This window comes from Trachypithecus francoisi, unplaced genomic scaffold (genome assembly GCF_009764315.1).
Source record: "Trachypithecus francoisi isolate TF-2019V2 unplaced genomic scaffold, Tfra_2.0 Lachesis_group16, whole genome shotgun sequence".
Taxonomy (NCBI): domain Eukaryota; kingdom Metazoa; phylum Chordata; class Mammalia; order Primates; family Cercopithecidae; genus Trachypithecus; species Trachypithecus francoisi.
The window spans coordinates 31,575,095-31,602,106 of NW_022681461.1; the positions used below are offsets into that span (position 1 = coordinate 31,575,095).

A 27,012-nucleotide genomic window follows, 5' to 3' on the forward strand; every position below is an offset into this window, starting at 1 on the left:
AATTGTAATAAAAATTGTTTCAGTTCTGTTTGCAATTTAATTTGTTTTCGCTTCTTAGCTACTCACAGATTTAGAGATTTAAAAGTCCAAATATCACAAGCTTATGCTTGTTCCCTCTTTTCAAAATTGAGGGGGGTGAGAGTAGAAATATCCTTTTTACAACTCCCCCCAACTTCATTTATCCTACTGAGAAGAAAAACAATGAAAAATTTTACAGCATGAAACTGAAAGTGAAGTGTTACAGTTGTTCTGGATTTTCTTTCAAGAGCAGAATTACATATTATATTAAAATATTTGAACCTTAGAACCATGTACATTGCTTTTATTTACATGCATTTAATTTTTTTAAAAATTGTCTTCTATTTTAAAAATCATTTCGACTGCTCCAAACCATGCTGCTATTTTTTAAAAAATAAGGTATAAAATACCAAAAAAGCATACCTTGTTTTAATTGTTTAAAGTAAATTTGAATATTAATTTGTTTTCTTACTGGCTTAATTGTTAAAATGCGAGCAAGAATCAGAAACCACCTGAGCTAAAATCTCTAATTCTGCTGCCTGGAATAATAAGGGAAAAAAATATGATAAGTAGTTGTCAATATTAAAACAGGCTGAAGGAGGAAGCCTTCGGGCCTTGTAGTAGGTAGAATGAAACAGCAGATTTGAGTATCCACAATCCTTTCAGTATTAAATTTTCAGTAAAATAAAATTACTTGTATATGAAAACATAGCCTTTCCCCAGCTCTCTTTTTTTTCCTGATCAGCTGATGAAGAGACTAGCAGCTCGCTGCTTTGCTGGCTTGTTAATTTTATCCCCACTAACTGTGATTTCCGATAGCCGGCCTGCTGATAGTGGTAAGGTAAATATCCTTTTTCGTTGCCGTCTTGAAGATTCAGTAGAAGTACATCCCAGGCATGTGTAGGTGTGTAACACATCAAAAGCCGGTGTTCTCCGTATTTCTGTGTGCAACTGGGTGCTTGAGGAGAGCAATACCATTAACTGTTGACAGCCTTGCATGCTGTATTTATTATTAGCATGTTCAGCCTCCAAGATATGCGGGACAATTTCCTTTTCTTAATCTTTGCTTAGCTGCAGTGTGTTTAGCTGTATAGTGGGTGTCCTGCTTTTTAGGCAAATGAATATTAATGCAATAATGTGAAGCTTTTTTTTTTTTCCTTTTCCTTTTTCCTCATAACTCATCAGATCTCGCCTCCTTCATAGTGGTTATCTGAACACTGTAGGATCGTGATGGAAATTGTCTTTTGATTATTAAGGCCTAGGCTCAGACTGTCCCTTAGGAATCTGTCTGTGTGCATGTTGCTTCTATGGATTTGCACATTGGAGGATGCATAGAAAACATATTTTTAAAAAAATCCCACTGGCATTTTTAACATGCCAGGTTGTTTTGTGTTCTGCACCAGGTTTTCTTCACAAAACCTTTCTTTTTCAGGAAGCATTGTGCATAAGTGAAAGAAATTATGTCTGAACTGTAATCACTCTTTATATTGATTGTTATACTCACATGATCATAAATATTAGCCATGTTTGGTGCTGTGGAGAAATGAAGGTAATTGCCTTATGATTAGAGCTCTTTCAGCTACGAGAAAGGATTGATTATCATTTGCATACTGGAGGCAATATTGAGAGGCAGGAGGAACAAATAACATTAGTTATTTTGTGTGAGAGAGCAATCTCAAAATATAATTTAAAGATTTTTTTTAGAACATTTCTATGTTCAAATTTTATGTTCTTTTTTTTTTTCCCCCCTTTGCAGTATTTTTCCTCTATTTTTCTTCTTTTGAGTTTTGAGATTTACCAGGAAAAAAGAAAAGTTTAAACTTCTGGGTCTGTCACATGGATCTTTTAGCCCTTTATGAACAGGTTTCTTTTATACCTGGTTGTTTTTATAGCTATTTTATTATCTCTCTGCATTAGTGCTGCTGGCTGTGGTTTAAAGCAAGCGTTTGCAGGTAATTGGAAAAAAGTGTTTATTGTTTGTGAGTGTGTGTGTTCTTTATCGAATGATTTAAGTGCGTTTACCAAGGAGTGTGGCTTTGTACTTTCCCGTTTCCTTGTTTACTAATTGCCACGTTAGAACAAAAATCTAGATGGAATTTTGATTTATATTGTTAATCATGAATAAATTGATGCAAAACCTCAAGAAAAGGTCAAAGCTTATATGCTCGTGTGGATGTATTCTTACGGATTTTTTTTTCATAACCCACCCCTCGTTTTGTTTACCTTTTCCTTCCCTTACAGTAATGAGAAAATTAGGGTCATGTTCTTAAACTGAGTTAAAATTTCATCTGGATTCAGTTATCATCAAACACTTGAATTTATAGATCTTTTAATATTTGTCATATTCTTCTTTACTGTGAGTGTTTTGGGCCTTCAGTGTGTTTTGCTCATGAAACAGACTTGAGTTAAAGATGCATTTATCCAATATGGTAGCATTCCTTTTTTCTTCTTCCTCCACTGATTACTGTTAAATTTTACTTCTTTTTTTTGGTTAATTTTTTATTTTATTCTAATTGTTGAAGCTATATATAAATATACACATACTTGTTTTTGTCTTGGTTATTTTCTTGTCTTGAATTTTTCTCCTTTGTTTTCAATGAACAGGCCATTGAAGACGGCAATTTGGAAGAAATGGAAGAGGAAGTACGGCTTAAGAAGCGAAAAAGACGAAGAAATGTGGATAAAGATCCTGCCAAAGAAGACGTGGAAAAAGCTAAGAAGAGAAGAGGCCGCCCTCCCGCTGAGAAACTGTCACCAAATCCCCCCAAACTGACAAAGCAGATGAACGCTATCATCGATACTGTGATAAACTACAAAGATAGGTGAGTGTTTGGTTCCTTCACCTTGATCGTCTCTCACCAAGATGCCGAATGGTGCTACCTAAGGAGGGAGCAGTTGTTAAGTTATGCACTTAGGTTTTATTAAGGTTCTTTCTAGTTTGTGTTTTATAGCTTTCTTTCTTTGTACCTGTTTAAAATGGCCACTATTGCTATTTTGTATGATGTTTCATCATGCATTATTTAAGATAGTTGAAAATTTAGTTTAGTTTACAAAATTTTTTTAAAAATCTAAATTAGAAAAGGATTCTTAAGAACCTCTGAAATACCATCTGAAAATGAAGATATTTCAGATGAAAGGGATTGGAATGATGGAGTAAAATTATTTTTTTGAATTGAATTGTTAGAGAAAGAAGAATCCTAATATATTTAAGGTAAATAGTTCATGTTAAGACTGTTTAAAGCAAAATGGATGCTTCCTAGTAAATACAGTTTCTTTCCTTCCAACACTTGAATTTCTGAGCTCTTGTTTGAGTTATCTCTTTCTTCCTAATACCACATAGTCAGCATGGTCTTTCAGCAAATTTACCTTTTTCATGGAATTTTTGGATACAGACTTTGAGCAAGCTGTGTTGGACACTCCTCCCCGGCCATTTTAAACAATGAATAATTATTTGAAAACCAAAGACACTGTAGGGTGTCAGACGCATACAGTAGATGAACTAGTTAGGCTACACTTTGGTTAGTTGACTTGGTTTCCACTTTATTATCATGTGGTAATGTTTGCATTTGAAGATGGCTTCTAGTTTCAGTTGATAATTTGACAGGAAACAGGCATTTTCACTCAGTTGCATAGTGGTATTAATCGGTTTTTAATTACCAGTTGAAAAAATTTTTTTCTCAAGGGGGTGCATCATTCCTGGAGGTACTGCAGTACCAGGTAGATGTGTGGAGTTGATGGAGCAAGCTCCTGTTCTAGCTCCCTGCTTCCAAAATCCACTTAACATGTTGTCCTCGGACAGAGGAGGAATCAGATATTAAGCATGTAACAACAGATACTACACTTGATCTTAGCCAAAAGGCTGAGAAGCAGTTAGTTACCAGAAATGTTTGACATTAACTAGTATTGCTCTGTACCCTGTGTTTAACATGAATAACTACATTGTGTTTTTAGTTTTTTATTATGGGTTTGCTGAATACATCATAGGAAAAATTATTATAAAAATTAAGTAGTATAAAAAGCAAGAAACTTTCCACCGTGGGGTTTTGCTGTTAAGCCTTTCTTATCTATAAGGAGTTTTCAGAAATGGGGAAAGAGGAGTAGGTGGAGACGTTTGTGAAAAGGCTAAAATTTCTTGCTCCATTTTGCCCACCAGGTCTGTCAGATTTTGTGCTTACTATTTTCCTTTTTTCAAAAAATAAATAAATAATTGCATCCCCTTTGAGGCTTCTGAAGTGGCCACAAAGGGCAATCCGATTCTCTTGGGTTTGGACCAGCTGTTCATTAATGAAGGGGAATGACAGCAATCCAGGAAGGAAATTTTGACCACAAATCCATGCTTTGTCCAGAGTGAACATGAAAACTTCCTTGTAAACCATGAATCAGTAACTCTCACATTTCTGTTCACCCCCCAGGTCCCCTTGTATATTTGCCATAGAAAGGGACGGTATTCTAGAAGCCAGCTTGGATTATTATGCCTTATTTTCTCAGTCCCTGGTTTAAAGCAAAATATTACTAAGTAGAGAGCATCACCCTGCATATACATCAAACTTTTTTGCTTTGGTCTCAGGAGAGTGTAACATCTGTTTCTCTGACCAGATGTGCTGTGATGTGTGACAGGCATTTTGTTCATTACTCGCTGAGTGAGTCGAGGGCTGTTGTAGCACTGAGAAGGGCCAGGAAAGTCCTTGGAGGTTGAGAACCTAGGCCTTTCGTTCTAAGGTGATGGCTGTGTCTTTCTCTAGTGACATAAAAGAAGTCACCAACAGGTGGACTACATACTGCCAGCAGATTTATTTGGTTTTATGTTGTTTTTTTGAGGGGTGGGGGTCAGCAATAGATAAACCTGGAGAGATTTCTTGCAAAAATTTCCCTCCCACCCCCACCCTTTTGAAAAACCTGAAACTCTGGCGGCACTTTGCCCAGCTCTCCCTAAGGTAGCAGTCAGTAGGCACGAAGAAGTGGCCATCCTTTCATTGGCAGCATTGCGCTCTAGGTTGCCACAGTCCCCATCACTCCCTATCATCTCTTCAGTATGGAGTGGGTTACTATTTACCATCATGCTTTTTACGCCTGGCTCACTTCATTCATTTGTATTACCTGCAGGCTCCATAGCCTTTGAGTTTATGACTTCCTGGTGTCCGTGGCTTATGGGCTGACCACTTTCCTAGAAACTATCCAAAAATACAGAGTGGTAGGAGATTATATGCCTTAAACCTCAGCTAAGCATTGCACAGTGGTTTAGAGTATAGACTCTTGTCTTGATTTAACCACTTGCATTTGAATCCTGACTCTGGCATTCACTAGCTTGGGGACAGTTGAGTAATTTACTTAATCTCCCTGAGCCTCAGTTTGCCCATCCAAAAAAATGGGATTCATTACTGTGCCTGCCTCTAGAGTCCTTATGAGTCATCAAGGAGTTAATGTAACTCAGGTTCTTTGAACAGTTTCATTATTAATAATCAGCCTTTCAGACTTTGAGGCTGATCAGGTAGGTGAATGGACCTCTGAGCACTGGAAAGAAAGTGTCCTTGCTGATGCTGGTTTCTGTAGTTTTATTTCTAGAAACAGAAAATGCAGTTTCAGTGGTACTGCTTATTGAGTACGTCTTTAGTTGTACTGTAGGTAAAGGGCATTTAAATATTTCAGCATGCAGATATTGAGTAGTTTTTTCTTTTTCACTTTTCCTTGTTTTATTTGCTTACTTACTTTTCCTTAAAAAGTGTCCTGGTAAGACACATTCTATTAGCTCCCACATTTAGATGCTTTCTGGGGAGTATGTACTAAATTTCCCACCACTGAATGTTTCATATACATTTCATGTTGGTAATCCTCTAGAAAAAGCACTAACTATTTATATTTTGTATTTCTCTTTAACTTGGTACTCAAGTAGGAGGCACTCAAATTAGGAGAGCCTTAATTAGATACAGTATCATATTTTTGGTTGGTTTTAGAAAACGCTGCTGGGAGATGTACATTTCACTGTGTTGAGATTTTTGCACCATTAAAGTCAGTTACTTAAATAGTAACTCAACCCACCTGTGAAAGAAATACCACCTGTGCTAACCTCCTTCCCATCACGTTGGTCGAATGTTAGGGCTCTGACGTTCATGTAGATTAACAGCATATTAAATAAGAACTGCCATTTATATTTAACTGATATATAAGAAGAATTAATTAGCTCTCATGAGACAGTTGTTTAAAGTTCATACATGATTCTGGGGCAGATGTATCTTGATATTTTCATAAAGAACTAAGATCATTTATGTGTGTATTTATTGCTTTTTAGTCCGTGATAGGACTTGTTTTTTAAAAGGAGGGTACTTCTAAAAATCTGACCCTGAAGAGCCAGATATTGTGTGATTCATAAATGTAAAATCTCTGCAGTAACTGCTATTCAGAGGTAGTACTGGTCTGCTGCTACTGGCCCCCATCATTTTATTTGCACAAATAGAAAACTTTATATCAAGTAGTATCAGAAGGCTTTGTTTTGACCTATTAAGCATGCTTTGTTTTCTGCTTATTTAGAAACTTTTAGAAACTCATATTCTCAATTTATGTAATATTTAGCCTGAGACTGTTCTTTGAGAAGGGATTCATCCTGTTTGCATTTGTACCTTTGAAGATTGCCCCTGGGATGAGATGTAGAATTAGATGGTGAAGAGTAGAGTCTATGGAGCTATTCCAACTCTAGAGGCTTTTAGTTACTTGGATAAAGAAAAGAGAGAGAGATTCCTAGAGACATTCTTAAAGTTGGAAGGGACAATTAGCTCTGCCTGGCCCAACTTCCCACAACACAAATAAGTCCCCCTGCACCACCTCTGGCATGTGGTCATCCACCTCCCTGTGGACCCTCCAGTGTGAGCTCCCTGCTTCAGAGCAGTTCTTGGCACCCAAGGACAGTTGTAAACACATCGCCATTTCCTACATTAAAAGGGATGCAGCCCTCTGACCCCTAGCTATTTGTTCTACTTGGAACCTCGGAGAATAAATCTGCTCTCATTCTGAGAAATATCCTTTAAAATGTATCAACAAGCATATCTATGTCAGGATATTCTTCTTCAGGCTGGAACACTTCACTTTGCTCTCTGAGTGATGCCTAGACATTGGCCACATTCCAGTCTCCTAGTGTCCCATTTAAAACATAGCACCCAGAACTCCAATGGCGTCTTCTCATCATTAATTGCAGGGTAGTTAGCTTCCTTATTCTGGACACCAGAATTCTGTTAGCATAACTCAAGAGTGTGTTTACTTTTTCCAGCAACCTTGACAGAGTTAACTCATTGAATATGTGACTTGCTGAAATAAACCCCACTCCCCACCCCAAAACACACATACACAGCTCTGATTTCATACGAATACTGCCAAGGTTAGCTTTCTTTTTTTTTTTTTTTTTTTTTTTTTTTTTTTTTTTTTTTTTTTTTTTTTTTTTTTTTTTTTGAGACGGAGTCTCGCTCTGTCGCCCAGGCTGGAGTGCAGTGGCCGGACCTCAGCTCACTGCAAGCTCCGCCTCCTGGTTTACACCATTCTCCTGCCTCAGCCTCCCGAGTGGCTGGGACTACAGGCGCCTGCCACCTCGCCCGGCTAGTTTTTTGTATTTTTTTTTAGTAGAGACGGGGTTTCACCATGTTAGCCAGGATGGTCTCGATCTCCTGACTTCGTGATCCGCCCGTCTCGGCCTCCCAAAGTGCTGGGATTACAGGCTTGAGCCACCGCGCCCGGCCAAGGTTAGCTTTCAACTAAGCCTAATGTTTTTGAACCTATACCCGCTGACTGTATTCTCATCCCTGTGTAGTTCCAGCCTTACTGCTTTTTGTTCCATCATCCTCGCATGTTGCTGTACCTCTAAATTTTTATTTTTTGTAAAAATTACATTTACGTATCTTAAGTTTTTGTCATCCAAAGAATTGATATGAGATATTGCTTAGAAACTTAGACAAAGGACAGGTCTCTGTGACATACCCCCCTGAAAATCACTTCAGGTTGACATGAATATATTAACCAGTAATCCTTAAGGTTGGTTACCCATCAATGAACTCACATAGCCATGCTGTCGTCACCCACATTTATCCTTTCTCAGCATTATCAAGAAAGGCTAAAACCATGATACACCATGGCTATAGCCTTTCCAATCTATCAACCGAGAAACCCTGCCGAAAAAGTGAAATGAGGTTAGCTTGCCATGGCTTTTTCTAAGAGACCTCCTGCTGTCACTTAATGATGTTATTTATCTTTTCTAAATAGCCCTGTGGCATCTGAATGATTTCTTCTAAATTTTTACCAAGGGTCAACATCAAGCATAACAGTCTCAAGTTTTCTTTCTCATATTAAAATTGGGACATGTGCTTATCTCTAGTCTTCTGATTCCATTTTTATGCTCTGTGATTTCCTAAATGTTATTAGCAGAAGCAATCTACATGCTTTTCCAGGATGTAATTAGTTTGCAACTGGACTCTTGAACTTACTTAAAGTGGCTTGATATGCTCTTTCTATCAACTCTCCTATCAGGAGCTTTTGTTCACCATTTATTGTGCCTTGCTTTTCAAATATGAGCGTTGTTCTCATTCCTGAAGAATCTGGAAACAGAAAGTAAGTAGGGTGTCATCACCTCCTCCCTCTCTATCGATTGTTTGAAGACAATTCTTTCAGAAGCAGTCTGCAGGAAGACTAGCCCTGCTGTCTTTAAAAGGGTTTGGACATCAGGTCTAGCCTTGAAGATGGATGCAGCAAAGCGGTGGAGGAGGCAGGAGATACCTGCCTGGTCAGAACCTGGTCAGTCCAATTGGTGAACACAGCCCCGGTGCACAGTGGAGTGGCAGCCACGTGGCTCCTGCCTCCCTCTTTAGTCTCTGCTGTCTTCCCCCAGCTGGGAATACGTTCTTCTTGCCCCTAAATTTAATAAGCCTTTGTGGTATCTCTAGGAATTGTGGTGAGACTCAGCTTGTCCTGAATTTTTAGTTCTCACATTGGAGAAAATCATTCATTCTTTCTAGAAATATTACCATCATTGTTTTCTTATTCCCAGCACCATACTGTTGAATATAATTATAAGGTGAAAATTTCAAGTACTTACCCCCACTAGCTCATCGTGCAGTGGAAGAGATAGCTTTCCTGTGGGATATTACTGAAGAGGTAGCTGGCCTGGGGAATTCAGGGAAATAGGGGTCATATGAGCCCCATTATCTGAGGATACAATGACATTACCTGGTGCTTATAATCAGTTTAGGACATTATAAACATTTACCTGGAAAAATGAGCTTTTTTTTTTTTTTTGAGATGGAGTTTTTTGCTCTTGTTGCCCAGGCTTGAGTGCAATGGCACAATCTCAGCTCACTGCAACCTCCACCTCCCGGGTTCAAGCAATTCTCCTGCCTTAGCCTCCGGAGTTGCTGGGAGTACAGGCGTGCACCACCATGCCTGGCTAAGTTTGTATTTTTAGTAGAGACAGGGTTTCACCATGTTGGTCAGGCTGGTCTCGAACTCCTCACCTCAGGTGATCTGCCTTTCTCAGCCTCCCAAAGTGCTGGGATTATAGGCATGAGCTACCATGCCTGGCAAGTGATCTGATACGTTATTACAGTATAGCACCTTTCTAAGAATTTGGTAAACTACAAACCTGTGGACTAATTGTACTTAATTCCTATATGTACTAAAAAGTAATTTGCAGCATTTTTCTCATTTTGAGTAGGATCGAAACTCGGTTGAAGGCCCACATGTAATCAGCCCATTCTCCAGAAGGGCAGGGCTCTTATTTAAAAATGTTGCCTTGTTCCAAGGCTTTCTCTGCCTCGGAAGTTCTTTATTTGAAGTGTGTTAGGTATTTATTGTGTCGAAGGCTTTCCCACACTGATTATCTTCTCAAGGCTTCATCAAACCAATGGATCTTTACACTGGCATTCATACTGTCTTTCTAAAATAAGTTTTAGTATCATACATTTTAAACCAAATCCATGTCATTATGTAGTAGTAGTTTTTGTTGCTTTTAGGGTTTTAAAAATTTGTATTTTTTTTCCCCTAAGCCAATCAGATGGCTGACTTGCATGGACTCCTTATCAGAATGATTTGAAATTATTCTACTGGGATCTTCGGTTGTTCAGAACTCATTGAGTTGTCATCTCTGTCAGTCTTAGATGACAGAGCCACGCCTAGCTCTCTGAATTATTGACAGTCTACTCTGGAGAGTGGCTAAGGTAGTACTTGTTGTTTTCAGGTTTTCCTCCCATGACTTTTGCACGTTCGGCGATGACATGGTCTACTTAAGCTTCTGTGTCTCCTTGGTCAGCACCATCATTAGCCCAAGGTCCTAAATGTGAAATAATAAACACTTTCCCAATTCTCTGCCTTACTGCTGACACTCAAATACAGAGTGCCCTCAACATGCCTCTAATTGTCCCTGCAAGACACCCGTTCATCTGCCTCCTCACACCCTGTCTGCCTGAGGCCCTTGCACTGCTGGCCTGGCCTGGCAAGCTGCAGGGTGGACTGTGTGCCCTGCCTCCAGTCTCTTCCTCCTGGCTTCTTTCTGAGGCACCTAACTGGTCATTTCCTATTGTAACTTTAGAACTCTTCACAGTGGCCTGTTGCCTACCCAATGATGACCAGACTTCTTAGCATGGGAGAACTGTTATCTTCCACAATCTGAACCTTCAGATCTTCCCAACTTTTTTTCCAATGCACCCCTCCCAGCTCTCCTTAGATTTCAGACATTCCAAATATTTCTGTATATTTTGAAGACAGCACATGCACGTCCACCCCTCTGTTGACTGGTTTATGGGTTTATGCTTTTCCCTCTCTGCAACGCCCTCTCAGCTGACTCTAAAGCAGAATGTGGCAGTGACTCTGAGAAGAGATTTATATGTGGACAGGTATAGGCTGTGAATGCCAAAGGGTGCTGTCTACACCTAGGGAGATCTAGAGGGTGTGGAGGTCTTCCCAGGATCTGTGAACCCTGGCAGCTGCTTCCCTGCCACCACACAAAGGGACACCAACATAGCAGTTTCAAAAATCCTCAACTGAAGAGGCTTTTCTAGAGGCTTGTAGAAGGGCCCAAGACCCCAGGTGGTGGTTTATTTTCATTTCCCACAGAAGATCATGAATTCAGCGATCTATTGAAAGGGAATAGAGCTCTTGGAAGCAGAGCTGACTAGTTAGATGGTGTTCAGACCCAAACTGGCTGACACTTGGAATACCTTCTATGTGCGGGCTACTGTAACAAAGCACTTTATCCTATTTGATTTTTATACCTTTCTGAGGTAAGTATTTTCCCCATTTTACAAATGAGGGGCTAAACTCAGATAGACTAGCACTACCTTCCCAAGATCACACGCACCTCTAGCCAGCGGCTGCCTGTCTTCCACCTTCTGGAACAGTGAATGGAACATGTATAGAGGGAACAGGGTAACAGGAATTTCTGTGTGTGATGGAAGTAGGAAAATCCCAGAAAGTTTAGGAAATCGACTTTCCCCCGATTTTTGGAGAACTGTGTTATTGTTCCGAATGAGGTTCCAAACATAACCCCGTGTAATCTTCCTAACAAGGCAGGTTGGTGAGGAGACTGAGGCTTGGAGAGTAAAATGACTTAGGCCAGGTCGCCCAGCGTAGGAAGAAGGAGCCGGGTGGGGACGAGAACCCAGGTCTTCTGACTCTAGTGTTCTTTCTACTCTACCGCAGGTGTAACGTGGAGAAGGTGCCCAGTAATTCTTAGTTGGAAATAGAAGGAAACAGGTCAGGATCTGTCTTGTGTTCCCCTATCTCTAAATACAGGTATTCCCTCGGTACATGAAACAGATTGAATCCTAGAATCGGCCTTTGGAAGCAAATGTCTTCGGTCACCTCCTGATCACCCCTACTTGGAGTGCGGGATAGAGGCACAGATACTCTTGAGCACCTGTCACGGCTTCTGAAGTTGTTTGTGCTGTATTTTAATCTGGCTGTGTCCATTCTATACATGTACTTCTTACAAGGGTATTGGGAGCTCCTGGAAAGCCCGCCCTAACTGCAGCATCTTGGTTCCCCCTCCCTTCCAGCGCAGCTTCTGTTGTATGTTCCTTGGGCCTCTTTAACTCTGTGCTGTCTTGGTTTAGAAGCTTAATGCGAAGCACCTGTAGTGACTTGATCTCCTATGAGACATGAAGAAGCGTGCATGTTCACGCTGTGCCTGCATTCCGGAGTTGATCATGGCATGCAGAGGGCAGTTGCTGAGTTGTCTCTTGTTTGTGTGATGGGTTGGGTTTCAGGGTGTGACTCCTGGGCCTACCTGTTGTGTGTAGTCCCAAGCATCTGAAGCCAGTCTCTTTCAACCTCTGTGTGCCTTTGCTTCTGTTGGGTAGAAAGCAGAAATGCTTTTCTCCTAGAGATAACGTGAACGTTAGATGACACTTGTTGAGCTGGAGAGATGGATGTGCATGATACGCCAAGGCTAGGAGCTCTTACTCTTATAAGAGAGATAACGTTTCTTTCTTCCTTTCAGTCAACCTGTACTTAAAAAAAAATGTTGATACAGTGCTTTACCATCCATATTTCAATTTTTTCAGCTGACCCAATAACATCCTTTACAACACTTTTTCCGCCAGCATAGGATCCAATCTAGGACTGGAGAGAGAGAATTGAGGATGTATCCTGTATTTCAGAATGAACACAGATCACTGGTTGTGGCATTCTTCTTTATATAAGGAAATTAAAAACTAGGGGTGATTTATACTTACACATTTTTGTGTGGAGATGAAACTGTTGGGCAAGATTGTCAATTTTTGATATTTCTTATTGCAGTTCAGTAAACAATGACTAATCCTGGGAACCACGCACATAAACTATAGTGTCCACTCTGGAATTTTGTTCTGTATTTGCCATTATGAGAAAGAACTCAGCCTGGATTCTGACTTGGAGATTGAAACAACAAATAGTTGACTTTATAAGTTTGGGCAGTTTAAATAACCAACCAACTTGGGTACCTATTTCCACCCCAACACCTAGAAAGGAGGCCTTATGGCGAAATGGCATGATGTAAGCTAAATGCCCCGCCCAGGAAACAGGGACAGGCAGGAGCTCCTTTCCCTCTTTCCCCTCTTCTGTCAAGATGGTCATGTGACCATGAAAAGTAGATCAATAACTTTAAAGGCTATTTATTGCAAGTCCCCAGTGCCATACCCGGGCTTTTTGAGGGGAGATAATATGACAGTATATGGTTAGGAGCTAGATAAATTCATTTTCGCTAAAGATACATTTAAACTGTGATTTCCAGAGGCATAGCAAGGGGCTTGGTGTTTGCTTCCTCAGGGCTCTCTGGAGTCTGTCTTGTCCCTTACTGTCTGTCACACACACTTCCTTTTCCGTAAGCCTGAGCTGACAACATGGTGTTTGGAGATTGTATTACGATGAATTTACCCTTTCTTCAGAAGACTTTTTAAAAAATCCTTTCTTCAGTGGTCAAAAGAGGCTCTTTGTAAGTATTGAAAATGGAGGAAAAAAATGAATTAAATGGAGATATTTAAAGCACAATTGGAAAGAGCTATGTCAACAAATAATGCAAGTACCTGGTATGAATGACACATATACACAGGGTGGGATGGGAAGGGATGGGGCAGGAGTGGAGAGCGCCTCTAACTGACTGTGAGCAGAGTGGGAATTTCTCAAACAGATGGGTGAAGGGAGGATGGGTGGGAGGAGCAGAGTTTGTGGTGATGTGTGCGGGAATGGGGGATGTAGCCATGGAGGCATGGAAAGCAGGCCCCCTCTAGAGACTGCACCAGTGTGACCAGCTCATTGGAGACAAGGGAAGACCGGGACAGCCCGAGTGAGGCTGGAGAAGCCTCAGCTCAGATCCCGGAGGGTCTTGAACTGAAGAGGAATTTTGATGTACTCTTCTAGGAGTGGGGTCTTGAGGGCAATCTGTAGTCATCGCAGTGACTGTTAGGAGCACTGTTTCAAGGAGACCAACGGAGAGCACACCTGAGTTCTGGGTGTGAGCGTGCAGGGACCAGTGTGTGATGTCTGTCATGTGAGAGAGGGGAGGCAACATCCAGGGAGACGAGATCAGCCCTGCAGTGGAAAGTAAAGGGCCAAGAGAGGATCATGGGGATACAGTGAGATTTGTGTTCAGAAATGTCACTGATAGTCTGTGAAGGATGGATCAAAGGAGGCATACATGAGGAGAATGTTGTCAGGTAGTGGAGGAAGATAGTCCTTAAAATAAGGAAGTGGCAGTAGGTAGGAAGACAAGGGAATAAATACCCAGAGGGAGGATTGACAAGACTTAGGGGCAGTCTGGATGTGGGAGGAGGAAGAGGAGGAGGAGGAAGAGAACTCATATAGCTCTTGGATCTCTGCCCTGAGTGATCGGTGAACGGCGATGCCATTTACAGAAATGCAGGTGGCAGGAAAGTTGGTGTACGTGAAGGCATTCATATGTATGTGTGTGTGCACATGTGCATGTATGTAGTTACCTGGCCCTGCATACACTATCACAGGACAGCTGAACTCTACTCGGCCATTAGCAGCCCTTGACGTTGTGATTATGTTGTTAGTATTGACCGCTCTTTCAGGACCAGCCAACAGGCTTTTAGGCAAAATTTATTTTCAGTACCAGACATCTTGTATTGCTTTAAATGAGGGCGAGAGGCTGTAATGATAGCTCTCAAGCCCAAGCACCTCTGCATTTTAGTGGCTCTAATTTCATTATAGAGCAATTACCATGAAATAGCACTGTGACCAAGTAGATGCACTTTTAGGAAATTTTAGGTGTAGGTGAAGCACCTTCATTCATTCATTCTCTGTTTCTGATAGTTTGGACCCAGAATCAAGCTCGAGAGTTTATCTTGTAGAGTAGCAGCCTCCTGAGGTCAGAGCCTCATGCATTGTCTGGTGCATGAGCATTTCATGATGCTTCCCAGAGTGAGGTCTTCCAACTCGAGCCTTCCTACTCCTTGGAGAATCCCAGTATAGCCAGAGGCCCTGGGAGGTCTTGCTATAAAGTCAGCTGTTTAACTGCTTAACCCAGCATCTCCCAAACTTATTTGACCAAAGAATCCCGTTTTCACAGGACACTGTTACTCATCTATTAAGCTAGTGTTCTGTGGAGCACACGTTGGGAAATGCTGAAGTAGAGCCCGAATATTACATTTAGTGCAGAGAGAATCTGCTCAGGGAGATGTGGACTCCAGTGCTTTATTTTGCCCTCATTACAAATATCGATACTTTAAACGTTTACTGAAACAGGCTGCTTTGACTCCTGGTGACTCGATACTTATTTATGGTGCTCAGCCAGTTATGCCCACATACAGCAGGTGGGCAGCCCACAAATAAACTTAGTCCGTCTGTTTTCCAAGACACAGAATGCTTCCCCTTATCTTCCAGCATTAGCCTGGCCCTGAAGCCCCTCTTTCCAGGGTCTCTGCCTCTCAAGCTCCAGGCCAACACCAGTATAAAGGACCCCTCTCTGAAGGAAGGGAAGGAGCCTCACCTGGAAATAACAAAATGGATTTTCTTACAGGGCTGATACACTGTTTTCCAAACCACTCTATAAACGTTTTGATTAAAAATGGATTGCTCTGAGAGATAGCACTTATTTGGATATATATATGTCCTTGTATATTCATGGGGGAAAAAAACTGTCTCATTCCTTTAGAATCACACCTAATATGTCTTCCTTGAGAATTTATTAAAACAGCCATTATAGGAAAAAGCAGCACTCCGGTGCCTGCCACGACCCACCCGTTTAACAAAGCAATGTGTGGGACTTGGGCACAGATGGAGAGGCATTTGATTTTGTCTGCAGAAGCTTTGTGCTTTTTAATTTGGTCACAATTCAGCCAAAAGCTTTGAAGCATTTTACCATTAAGAAATGGGGAGGCAAAGACCAGGCACAGTGGCTCACACCTGTAATTCCCAGCAGTTTGGGAGGCTGAGGCAAGCGGATTGCTTCAGCTCAGGAGTTCGAGACCACCCTAGGCAAGATGGCAAAACCCTGTCTCTACAAAAATGCAAAAATTAGCTGGGTGCGGTGGCATACTCCAGTAGTCCTGGCTACTTAGGGGGCTGAGATGGGAGGATTGCTTGAGCCTGGGAGGTAGAGGCTACAGTGAGCCCTGATCCTGCCACTGCAGTCCAGCCTGGGGGACAGAGTGAGACCCGCTCTCTCAAAAAAAGAAAAGGGGAGGCAGGAAAGGATCAGAGGACAGAATATTCAGTGGAAGGGAACATGGGTTCTTACATTTTGAAAGACAGGCACGCTTTGAGTCATGAACAGGTGTAACATCTACAAGGTGGGGTGGCACAAACTGTAGAAAGACTTCCCAGGGCCCCTGGCTGTACTGGGACTCTTCAGGAAGCAGGAGGAAGGCTCGAGTTGAAGGGCCTCACTCTGGGAAGCGTCATGAAATGCTCATGCACCAGACAATGCATGAGGCTCTGACCTCAGGAGGCTGCTACTCTACAAGATAAACTGGCTAAGGAAGCGGTAGGTCATCCGGTGTCCGTCTATCATCACATTTAGTCAGATGGGCGGTGGAGTTCTGTACCTGCACCCACTATTATGAAATGTCAAGTGAGAAAAAGAGGATAGAAAAGTAGCCATCCTAAGTTAGTATTTCCAAAAGCCAAGTGATAACTGACAAATCTACTCAAAAATATTTTTTCAAAATGCTTGTCCCCCCCACCATACACAAACAAAAACACTCTCTGGATCTTATGTCTGGTTTCAAGCACCTTTGCTTTGTAGTAATAAATGCAATGGAAGAATCCTGAAGAAATGTGTAGAAACTGAACAGAAGATTCTGATGGTTGCAACATATCACATATTAAAACTTTTATATAATAATTCTATTTTGTTTGTTTGGCTTTATGTGATAGTTAAAAAGTGCCAATTGGTAAAACGTGCAGTTTATGGTGATATAAGTTGGTCATATGATCCTTAAACATCATTTCTTTGGAAAAATGAAATTATTTGACTTACAGCATGTTTTCAGTGAAAGTAACCCAATTAGGGTGTTTGTTGGGACCTACTTTATTTATGGATAAAATGGTTCTAAATTACATTCAATCATAAATCTTGATTTTGGTGAATAAGAGTACATTATTATTTTTCATTATGCTTTGGCATATCTCCTGGGCCTTTTTCAATGCCTTTTTTAAAACCTTGTTGAAGTTGAAGTTGTACTGCACTTACAATTTGATATCCTTTTTTTAAAATTATTTATTTTTTGAGACGGAGTTTCACTCTTATTGCCCAAGCTGGAGTGCAAATGGCACAATTTTGGCTCACTGCAACCTCCGTCTCCTGGGTTCAAGCGATTCTCCTGCCTCAGACTCCTGAGTAGCTGGGATTACAGGCATGTGCCACCATGCCTGGCTAATTTTTTTTTTTTATTTTTAGTAAAGACGAGGTTTCTCCATGTTAGTCAGGCTGGTCTCAAACTCCTGACCTCAGGTGATCCACCCACCTCGGCCTCCTAAAATGCTGGGATTACGGGCATGAGCCACGGCGCCCGGCCTGTTTTTTTTTTTTTTTTTAAATAAGACGTAACAAGCATTTTTTTTTCTTTAAAATACATAATTTTAGACTCTCTTGCATTCTATTATTTGTTCTTTCCACAACTGTTAAACATTTTGGCTGCTTTGAATTATTTATTTTAAGTAATCCTGTCATGAACATCTTGATGATTATCTGTTTCAGCCCAGAGCAGATTACCAAAAGTAAAATCATGCATCAGAGTGTGATTGTTTTTAAGACTCTGGACAAAGTCTTGGTGCCTTTCTTACTGAGCTGAGTGAACCCTTTTCAGTCTCCTAACAGGGAACTTTGTCTGTCTTGGTAACCAGGAACATTATTTATCTATAGTCCTTTATGACTGTTAGGGTGATTTTTTTGGTGGTGTTGAGAGAAAGTCGACTGTATTGACCAGGCTGGACTACAGTGGCATGATCTCAGCTTGCTGCAACCTCCACCTCCTGGGCTCAAGCGATCCTCCCACCTCAGCCTCCCAAGTAGCTTGGGACTTACAGGCACACACCACCATGCCTGGCTAAATTTTGTATTTTTTTGTAGAGATGGGGTTTCTCCATGTTGCCTGAATTCCCGAGCTCAAGTGATCAGCCTGCCTCAGCCTCCCACAGTGTGGGGATTGCAGGTGTGAGCCACTGTGCCCCACCGTTGGGGTGATGTTAACATCTGCTAATTCCATGACCAAAAACAAGTCTACTCCCATCCCACCCTGTTTTGCTCTTGCTTCAAGGGTCTGGGCGATTATATTGCCAAACTTGTTAGGAATTATCAGCAATCAATACTCAATAAGGCTGAGATGAGAGATCTCAGTAGCAAATATGGAGTGCAGATGCTTGTAACACCTGCTTCATGACTGGCTCAGGTTTCTACAGGCTCTCTTGATAAGTAGGGGCACTACTGTGGTCTAGTAAAGTCTTCAATGATATATATTAAACTTCATAGGAACCCGAACCTGAAAAGGAGCAGCATTTTTCACCTACTGCCCTGCAATGTTGACCCAATTTTTTAAGTTTTCTTCCCAAATGATTTTGCTATGTTTGATTCCTTTAGGATTGTGATAGCTTTTCGGTAAAATCCTTCCAACCTCAAGTGAGTATTCTAAATCATGACATCATTTTCTTATTGAGGCAAGATAGTCACGTTTTTACCTTTATTAATATAAACAGAATTTATTTCAGCTATGGTTAAGATTTCTTTCTCAGCAGTATCCGTTAGGTATTCTGGTCAACAGATCAGCTTGAGCAGGTGAAAAAGAAAAACCATAAAACAAGCAAAAGACCCTCACTAAATACAATTTTTGTCTGGTCCTGGAAAAAAAAAAATCATTAAAAGACATAACCCGTATTCTAGAAGTAGAGGTTTTTTTGTTTTTTTTTTTTCTGGAGACCGAGTTTCGCTCTTGTTGCCCAGGCTGGAGTGCAGTGATGCGATCTCAGCTCACCACAGCCTCTGCCTCCTGTTTTCAATGGATTCTCCTGCCTCAGCCTTCCTGAGTAGCTGGAATTACAGGCATGCGCCACCACGCCCAGCTCATTTTGTATTTTTAGTAGAGAAGGGGTTTCTCCATGTTGGTCAGGCTGGTCTCGAACGCCCGACCTCAGATAATCCGCCCGCCTCCGCCTCCCAAAGTGCTGGGATTACAGGCGTGTGCCACCGCGCCCGGCCAGAAGTAGATTTCTTAACTAGCATATCAGCCTTCAGCATGTCTCTAAGCTTAAAATACAATCAAAGTTAAGCTGACATTTATGTAAAGTTTATAATGTATGCAGTCACCAGTTTAGAGTCATAGTATAGATGTGGAATTATACTTTTGGTTTGTGGAAGTAATGAGAAAAATGCCTTTCGGTTTGTGGAGGTAATGAGGAAAAAACTGGTTGCCAGATGAAGCATAAGGAATTAAACCTCAGTAGTGTGTGTATAATAAGCCATGCATACAGGAGTTCAAACTACCACTTGCACAGTGGTATGTGGCACTTTTCCATCTCGTGCTCTATGGTATCATGGCCATGTCGCTGTGTCTGTTCACTTCCATGGAGAGGAGAGGTACTTGTCCACAAGCACCTGTGACATGTAAGACCAGTGAGTGCCTTTAAACTTGTATTTCAGGTTGTACCCCTCCCGCACATACCCCATGTCTTATCAGAGCCATACTTGCTAGTCTGAGGTAGATCATTATGTAAAATCCATCTGATGTCACAGGCCATCAGTGGTCTTGGGGAGGGGGTCTCATTTTTGTCTGGGAAGTAGTGCACTTTCCAGGTAGCAATTTATATTTAGGCCTTAAATTGTGTAAAATGACATAATGGAAAACACCTTGGGATAGGATACACATTTTAACAGAAACAGAACACCTTCTGTAAACACCATGGTACAATTAGACCATTGTTCTGTACTTAAAAAGGAAAAAAGCAACTTTCTGGCCGAGGGCGGGAGGGTGCATAGAAAACTACCACGTTTGAAAAGGTGTATTAAAGCCCTTGCTCAGCTCAAATTAGAGAAAGAAATGACAAGAATTCAAAACTATCAGGCTGCTTCAGTTCCTTTTTTGTTTACTTTTTTTTAACCTGTAATTTAGGAAAAAATAAATTACTCTAGCAAGTGTTCGTGCTACCCCAATGCATTCTGTAGGTGACGTGGAAGCTAGGTACTGCCCAGGACCTCCTGGCTTTGTCTGCCGAAGCTGGCCGTCCAAGCCCTTGCTCTGGGAGGGAGGGGGATGAGTTTGATGTCTGTAAGAGATCCCCACCCTGTGGGGAGGAGAGAAACAATAGCACACATGGAAGAATTAGGTTCTGAGCAAAAGGGGACTGAGTGTAAGTGTAGTTGATACTTAGGAGAATTTCCTCCATTTTTATGGACAATGGGTCCTTGATCCTGGATGGATAAGGAAATATTTGAAGAAGAGAAAAAACCACAGAGAACCTTCCAGCTATGGAGTGAGAGATAGGTCAGGCCTAGAGACCTGGAATGGGTCATAAAGAGGGGATTGGCCACGAAAGTTGGGGGTACACAGGAGAGACTCTCCTGATGAGAAGGTTGGTGGTACCAGTTGGGTTTTTAGAGAATGAGGACATATCCTGGAGGGTTTTGGAAGCCAGACTCGGAGATATTTCAATGATGATGGAAACAACATAGTCCCAAGAAGTCTTCCATAGATAACTTCTGGGTCCTCCTTTGTCCTTTATTCTTTGGAAAGAGAAAAGAAAGTGGAATAGGTGTATTAAGTCCAGTGAGCCTTTATTTTTTAAACAGAATAAACGTGTTTATTTCTCATTGTACAGTATTGACCCCCAGTCTCAGAGCGTTCAGCTCTCTTCTTTATGAGCATAGAGAACTCTGGACTTGTCTCCTTATGGAGTTTAGAATTTTCAGGGCCTTACTGAAGACAGAGATGTAATACCAAGATTGTTTTAGCCATTTTACCCCTTAGAGCTTTGTTGCACTACTGGTCCAAACTGCTTATTTCTTATTTCACCAGTAACACAGTTGAAATTAAGAGTATGTCCATCACAGGTGTACAAAGATGTCCCTGTAATCCATCAATAGACAAATGACACCATCTGTTGGCAATGTAGAAGATGACACCATGAAGATGTCATTGAGGGAGGGTCAGGTGTTAAATCCGCGATTACAAAGAGGTCTGACTTTTGGGTTGCTGCTAGGTTATAGAGAATGCTAATTTTAAACAAGTTGCTCATAGAAACTGAACAATTCATATCTACAAATTACTGTCATTGCATTTCATATGCACCTTTTCAAACAGGTAAAATGTTTGGGTGTATGAATCTCAGAATGGTAGAAAAAGAACAGACCAGAAAATGTGGCCCTGTGTTGAAGGTGATGGTAACTAAAATAGTTTTTGCCATATACTATTTGGCATAAGTTAGGGAAGTACGAATGCATTTCTCAACCTGGAAGATATCCTGGAAGAGATGCGAGGGGTAGAGGTGGTTGAGAGGGTGAGAGAACACCTTGGTTCTTGCCACAGTGACCCAAAAATCCAATTCCTGAGTCAAATGCAATCTTCTTAAACCTCTTGTGTTCACCCCTGATTTTCATATTTATGAGGCCCATATGTGCATTAAAAAAATAAAACAACAGTGACCTAGTGTAGCAGAAAAACTAGCCCATCTCTTTGACAGAGGATTTTCGGTTAATTTATGCAGGCCCCTTTGCACTTCAGCATTTTTCCCGCTGGTTGCTAAGCAACCGTTTGAGTTACTGCGCATGCCTTTTTTATGATAACTGTCATTATGATTACTTTTTAATTATACAACTGGGACTATGGATTAAAACAGCATATTGTCACTCATGCTTGCCACTGCCTTCTAGTATTCTCACAAGCTCCTAGAATCACCTTCTGAAATTTTCATGGCAGGGATTTATGATTATTTTTTGATATTTCTGGCTTCACAAAGGAAGTAGAGATGGCATCATAAGGGGAGTGAGATTTTTGTGAAAAATGACTGTATCACACACCACAAGCTGTTATTGATCTGGGTAGGCCAAATCAGATATTAGGATCTCGAACCTAAATTGTGAATTTCTTTGTGCCTTTAACCACGTCTGCTTCCAACAGTAAGTGATGTTAAAAGCTCATATTGCTTTGTAGCCTGTGTTTGAAAATTACAAAAATGCTAAGCATTGGTTGCTATTAAACCTGCTTTCAAATAAACCTACCATGAATTTGGGGGGGAGGGTATAGCACTAATCCCAGAAACGTGAAGCATCCACACTTGCGAAACATGTTCTTCTTTCACCTAAATTGCTGCACACACATAGAAGGGCAGTTAGGCAAGATGAAGGGGTTCCTCTGGCAAATAATAATAATAAAGGTATGTGTGGTTTACAGTATGTAAAATACCCTAAAAGGAATAAGACCGAGAAGATGGTCGGTCACTAGGTACATACAAAAGCTTTTCACTTGAGTCTCCAGAGTATATTCTAACATATTTTGAGTTACTTTCTAAATACAATGTGAATTTGAAAACAAAGGAGTATGGAAATAGTGTTTATATATATATATATATACACACACACACACACACACACATATATATTTACCAATTCATTGAGAAATGAAATTTTTAGCTAACAAGGATATTTTAAATATTCACATCAAAATAAAGAGATATATTTGCTCTGAAAGGGAAATCCACAGTGGATTTCCCATATCGTATGTGTGACAGAAGTGGGGAGCAAATTGTATTTTACTGTGATTTTGAAATTAGCACAAGGGACATTAATCTGCAGTACAGTTGTGGGATTTTTCCTGACTTAAAAAGCTCCATATCTATATGCATGGAATATAATTTGCTTTGTTGACATTTTCTGAAATAAAAATAAAACCTTTCCTCAGTAGTGTTTGATGTGGCTTGTTTTTGTTTGTTTCACCCATCCTACAGTTCAGGGCGACAGCTCAGTGAAGTCTTCATTCAGTTACCTTCAAGGAAAGAATTACCAGAATACTATGAATTAATTAGGAAGCCAGTGGATTTCAAAAAAATAAAGGTAGATATTTTGTTTACCAACTTTATTCTTCAAGTAAATAAAGGAGCAGTGTAAATTCATTGAAATGGTTGTAGTTGGAGCTGACCACCACTGATGCCCACCCAGGCCTCGCCACAGGAAAGGTTGGGATGTCCTTGTGCTTTTCTGTGAATGTTACTTAATCACATTGAGAGCTCGTGTTATATTGCATTTTATTGAAGACCTTTCAGGCTCCCTGCTCCCCCCGCCCACATTATTGCTCTTATTTCCCGTCATATGCTCCTCGTTGGCAAAAGGAATGACAGTGGGAGGGTGGACTTGGTGAATGGCGCCCCCTGGGGTTGTGCAGTCCCACAGCCCTAACAGGGCTTTATGCTGTGAGGACAAAGGGAAAGTCAGGCTTTGATAACTGAGTAATGATTGCTGAATTTTCCTCTCCCTCTTTTTTTTCTCCATCTTCTCTAAAATTTCCATTAGGAAAGGATTCGTAATCATAAGTACCGGAGCCTGGGCGACCTGGAGAAGGATGTCATGCTTCTCTGTCACAACGCTCAGACGTTCAACCTGGAGGGATCCCAGGTCTGTCTTCAGTTGTCTAAAAGTTCTTAACTGTAAATGTGCCCATGTTCTTTTTAAGTAAAATATTTCATTTTCTGCCTTTTGAATCATTGCTAGTGGCAGAAGAAAAATAACTAAAAACCTATGTTCCTTACCACCTACGTAAGAAAATAGAGGCTTTGGCATCTTCAAATTACCTTTGTACCACAGCTGTGCTAGCGCCTACTCACACTTCTCTTCAAAGCCTATATTCTTTTTTTTTTTTTTTTCCTTTCCTTTTTTGAGGCAGAATTTCACTCTGTCTCCCAGGCTGGAGTACAGTGGTGCCTTCTCGGCTCACTGCAACCTCCGCCTCCCAGGTTCAAGCCATTCTGCTCACGGCCTCCCAAGTACCTGGGATTACAGGCACCCACCACCATGCCTGGCTGATTTTTGTATTTTAGTAGAGATGGAATTTCACCATGTTGGCCAGGCTGGTCTCGAACTCCTGACCTCAGGTGATCTGCCCACCTCGGCCTCCCAAAGTGCTGGGATTACAGGTGTGCACCACTGTGCTGGGCCTCAAAGCTTATATTCTAATTAGTGGAGGGATTCAAGTAAATCATTGAAGGTAATGCTGAAAGACTGGCAGTACCATTTTTGCTTTTTTGGAGATTGTATATTTGATTATATTCATTTATTTTTCTGATTGTACTCTTGCATCAGGAGCTGAAACTACTAGAATGTAAGACAAAACAAACTATAGGAAAAAAAATAAACACTGCCTCTAATTGCTTTTTAATCCTTTTTATCAGCCCAATTGCAATTCTCTTTACTCCCGTTCTCCACAGTTAACAAGTCTAAGAGTCTATAAATGATCTGAATTTATTAAAATAACCAAGGGGAGGGCACTTTCATTTTAATTACACCTCAATTACTGTCACCTTTTATAGGAATTTTTTCCTGTCTGTATGTCTGGCCTGGTGCCTTCAGACCCATGAAGAAGAAAGAAAAAGACAAAGATGTACCCCTCAACCAATGCAGTGTCAAACCACCTTTAAATTCCTTAAGCCTGCACATCAATTTCACTCATCAAACAGGAGAATATAGAAATCTTCAGAATGTGCCTTGAACAGACTTAAACAATTTCTGAGTTAATAGCAGTAGTATCTTGACCAAAACAGGAGGTCTTGTAAAGCAAGCCTTCTGTTACTCAAGGCACTCTCCAAGGAAAGTTAAGCTGGAAGCCAGGACATAGAAAGTAGAAGAATCAACAAAGAAGGTTTTGTGAATGACAGTTTATTTTAGTCTTTGGATAGATACTTGGATTCTTTATGTCAATATGGCATTATTATGATATGCATCCAGTCCTTTTTTCTACAACCTTACTATCTGTTTTCACTCTCACTGTCACAACTGAAATGAGGTGTTAAGTGGCCTCTTGACTGGTTTCTCCCCCAGGCCATCTGGACACTAGTTTGTCTTTCTCTAGCCACCTTCCTATCCTGCTCATTTCCTGCCCCTTTCCCAAGCTTTGAGGTTCCCCTGCACTGTCTAGAATGAATTTCATCTGTGTAGACTGCTTGCAGAAGTCTAATGTAAGTCTTTAGCTTCATCTGCTACTCCTCAACCTAAACAGCCCATAGTCCATTCAGAATGATACCATAATCACCTGCTTCTCCAGTTACATTTCTTTTACACTTGGAGATCAGAGAGATTCTGTGTAGCTTTTACTTCTCAAGATGGAAACATCTTGCAAAAATAGCATAATATCTTTTTTTTTAGAGATGGAGTCTCTATTGCCCAGGCTGGAATGCAATGGTGCCATCTTGGCTCACTGCAGCCTCCGCCTCCCAGATTCAAGTGATTCTCCTGCCTCAGCCTCCTGAGTAGCTGGGATTAAGGCATGCACCACCATGTCTGGCTAATTTTTGTATTTTCTTTTAGTAGAGATGGGCTTTCACCATGTTGGCCAGGCTGGTCTTGAACTCCGGACCTCGTGATCAGCCCACCTCAGCCTCCTAAAGTGCTGGGATTATAGGCGTTGAGTACCACACTTGGCCCAGGACAATATCTTAACTAGGAAATTGACATCAGTACAATCCCAGATGCATCTCTTTTATCCTTGCCTCCTCATCTTTCTCATTTGTTTTCCTTTCCTAAAAAGCCCCTCTCCTTTCTCACTGCTGAAGGAATTCTCCTCACCTTTAAGATCCAGCTCAACTCTGATGCCTCTGGCAAATTCTGCCCTGATGGCCCCATCCTGTGTCTCTCTCATGGGTCTTTTGTTCTGCCATAGTCAATACTCACTGCCTATATTGTTCATTTGGTGCATACCACAGTTTGCCCGGTCACTCTTTTGAACCTGTAGGTCTTCTTTACAATAAAAGGAATATGTTCCTAAAGAGCAGGGTTTTATTTTCCTTTAAATTTTTAAAAAATTGTGATAAAAAGACATAACAAAATTTATCATAGTCATGTTTAAGTATACAGTTCAGTAGTGTTAAGTATATTCACATTGATGGGCAACAGATCTTTAGAACTTTGTTGTCTTGCAACTCTGAAACTGTGTGCCTATTAATAACTCTCATCTCCTCCTTCCCCCAGTCCCTGGCAACCACCGTGGCACTGTCTGTTTCTATGAATTTGCCTATTTTAGATACTTCATATAAGGAGAATCATAGAGTACTTGTCTTTTTGTGACTGTCTTATGCACTTATGGACTTGGCATAATATCTTCCAGTGTAATCCATGTTACAGGATTTCCTTCCTTTTAAAGACTGAATAATATTCCATTAAATGTATAGCCCACACCTGCTTATCCACTTACTTGTCAGTGGGCCCTTGGTTTGCTTCCACCTCTTGGCTATTGTGAATGCTGCTGCTATATCGTGAATGCTGCTGCTATATCGTGAATGCTGCTGCTAGGAACATGGATGTGCTAATGTCTTTTCAAGACCCTTCTTGTGATTCTTTATTTACCCAGAAGTGGGGCTTATGGATCATATGGTAGTTCTATTTTCAATTTTTTTGAGGAAAAGGACCATTTTTGAACTTTCATCTTTCAGCACCTACCCAGGGCCATGCTCAGATATGTGTATCCATTAAAAAATAAAGTGTTAATTGGATGAGTATTGGCTGCTAATGATAAACTCAGTAATAAGGAATAGCCCCCACTTGCTAGGGGCTTTGCATTTTAAAGAAGATTGCTTTACCACTGTCTTACCACAGTATTTGGTAGAACAATCCAAATAAGAAACGTGGTTTTTAAAAATATCATTTTTGTTGTCCCATATGAGGATATTTTATCTACTCTTCTCCTCCAAGCATCCATGTGCTTTGAAATAATTTCAACTGCATTTGGACTTTGTATATGAATGTGTATGTCTGTATTTGGACTTGGCGTTTTGCTCTTGGGTTTTCATGTGGGCATAAAAGCTAACGGTGACATTTCTACTAACATTCATGTAAAG

At 40.9% G+C, this 27,012-nt stretch overlaps 1 protein-coding gene and 1 non-coding gene across 6 annotated transcripts in view; one reads left to right on the plus strand and one right to left on the minus strand.

Moving 5' to 3' along the window:
* Positions 1-27,012, plus strand: part of SMARCA2 (SWI/SNF related, matrix associated, actin dependent regulator of chromatin, subfamily a, member 2) — a 184,017-nt gene that overhangs the window by 150,226 nt on the left and 6,779 nt on the right. For 3 of the 5 annotated variants that reach the window (XM_033237199.1, XM_033237201.1, XM_033237200.1), the window contains exons 2-5: positions 764-859; positions 2,623-2,840; positions 22,918-23,023; positions 23,480-23,581. In XM_033237199.1, the coding sequence (XP_033093090.1) occupies positions 767-859; positions 2,623-2,840; positions 22,918-23,023; positions 23,480-23,581 (519 nt within the window). In that variant the 5' untranslated portion in view covers positions 764-766. Of the gene's footprint in view, positions 1-763; positions 860-2,622; positions 2,841-11,685; positions 11,740-22,917; positions 23,024-23,479; positions 23,582-27,012 lie in introns of all 5 variants that reach the window. The other 2 variants (XR_004443442.1, XM_033237198.1) reach the window with 2 other exon arrangements.
* On the minus strand, positions 3,699-3,889 carry LOC117099525. The gene has a single exon (XR_004443859.1). It is a non-coding gene; the product is annotated as a U2 spliceosomal RNA (small nuclear RNA).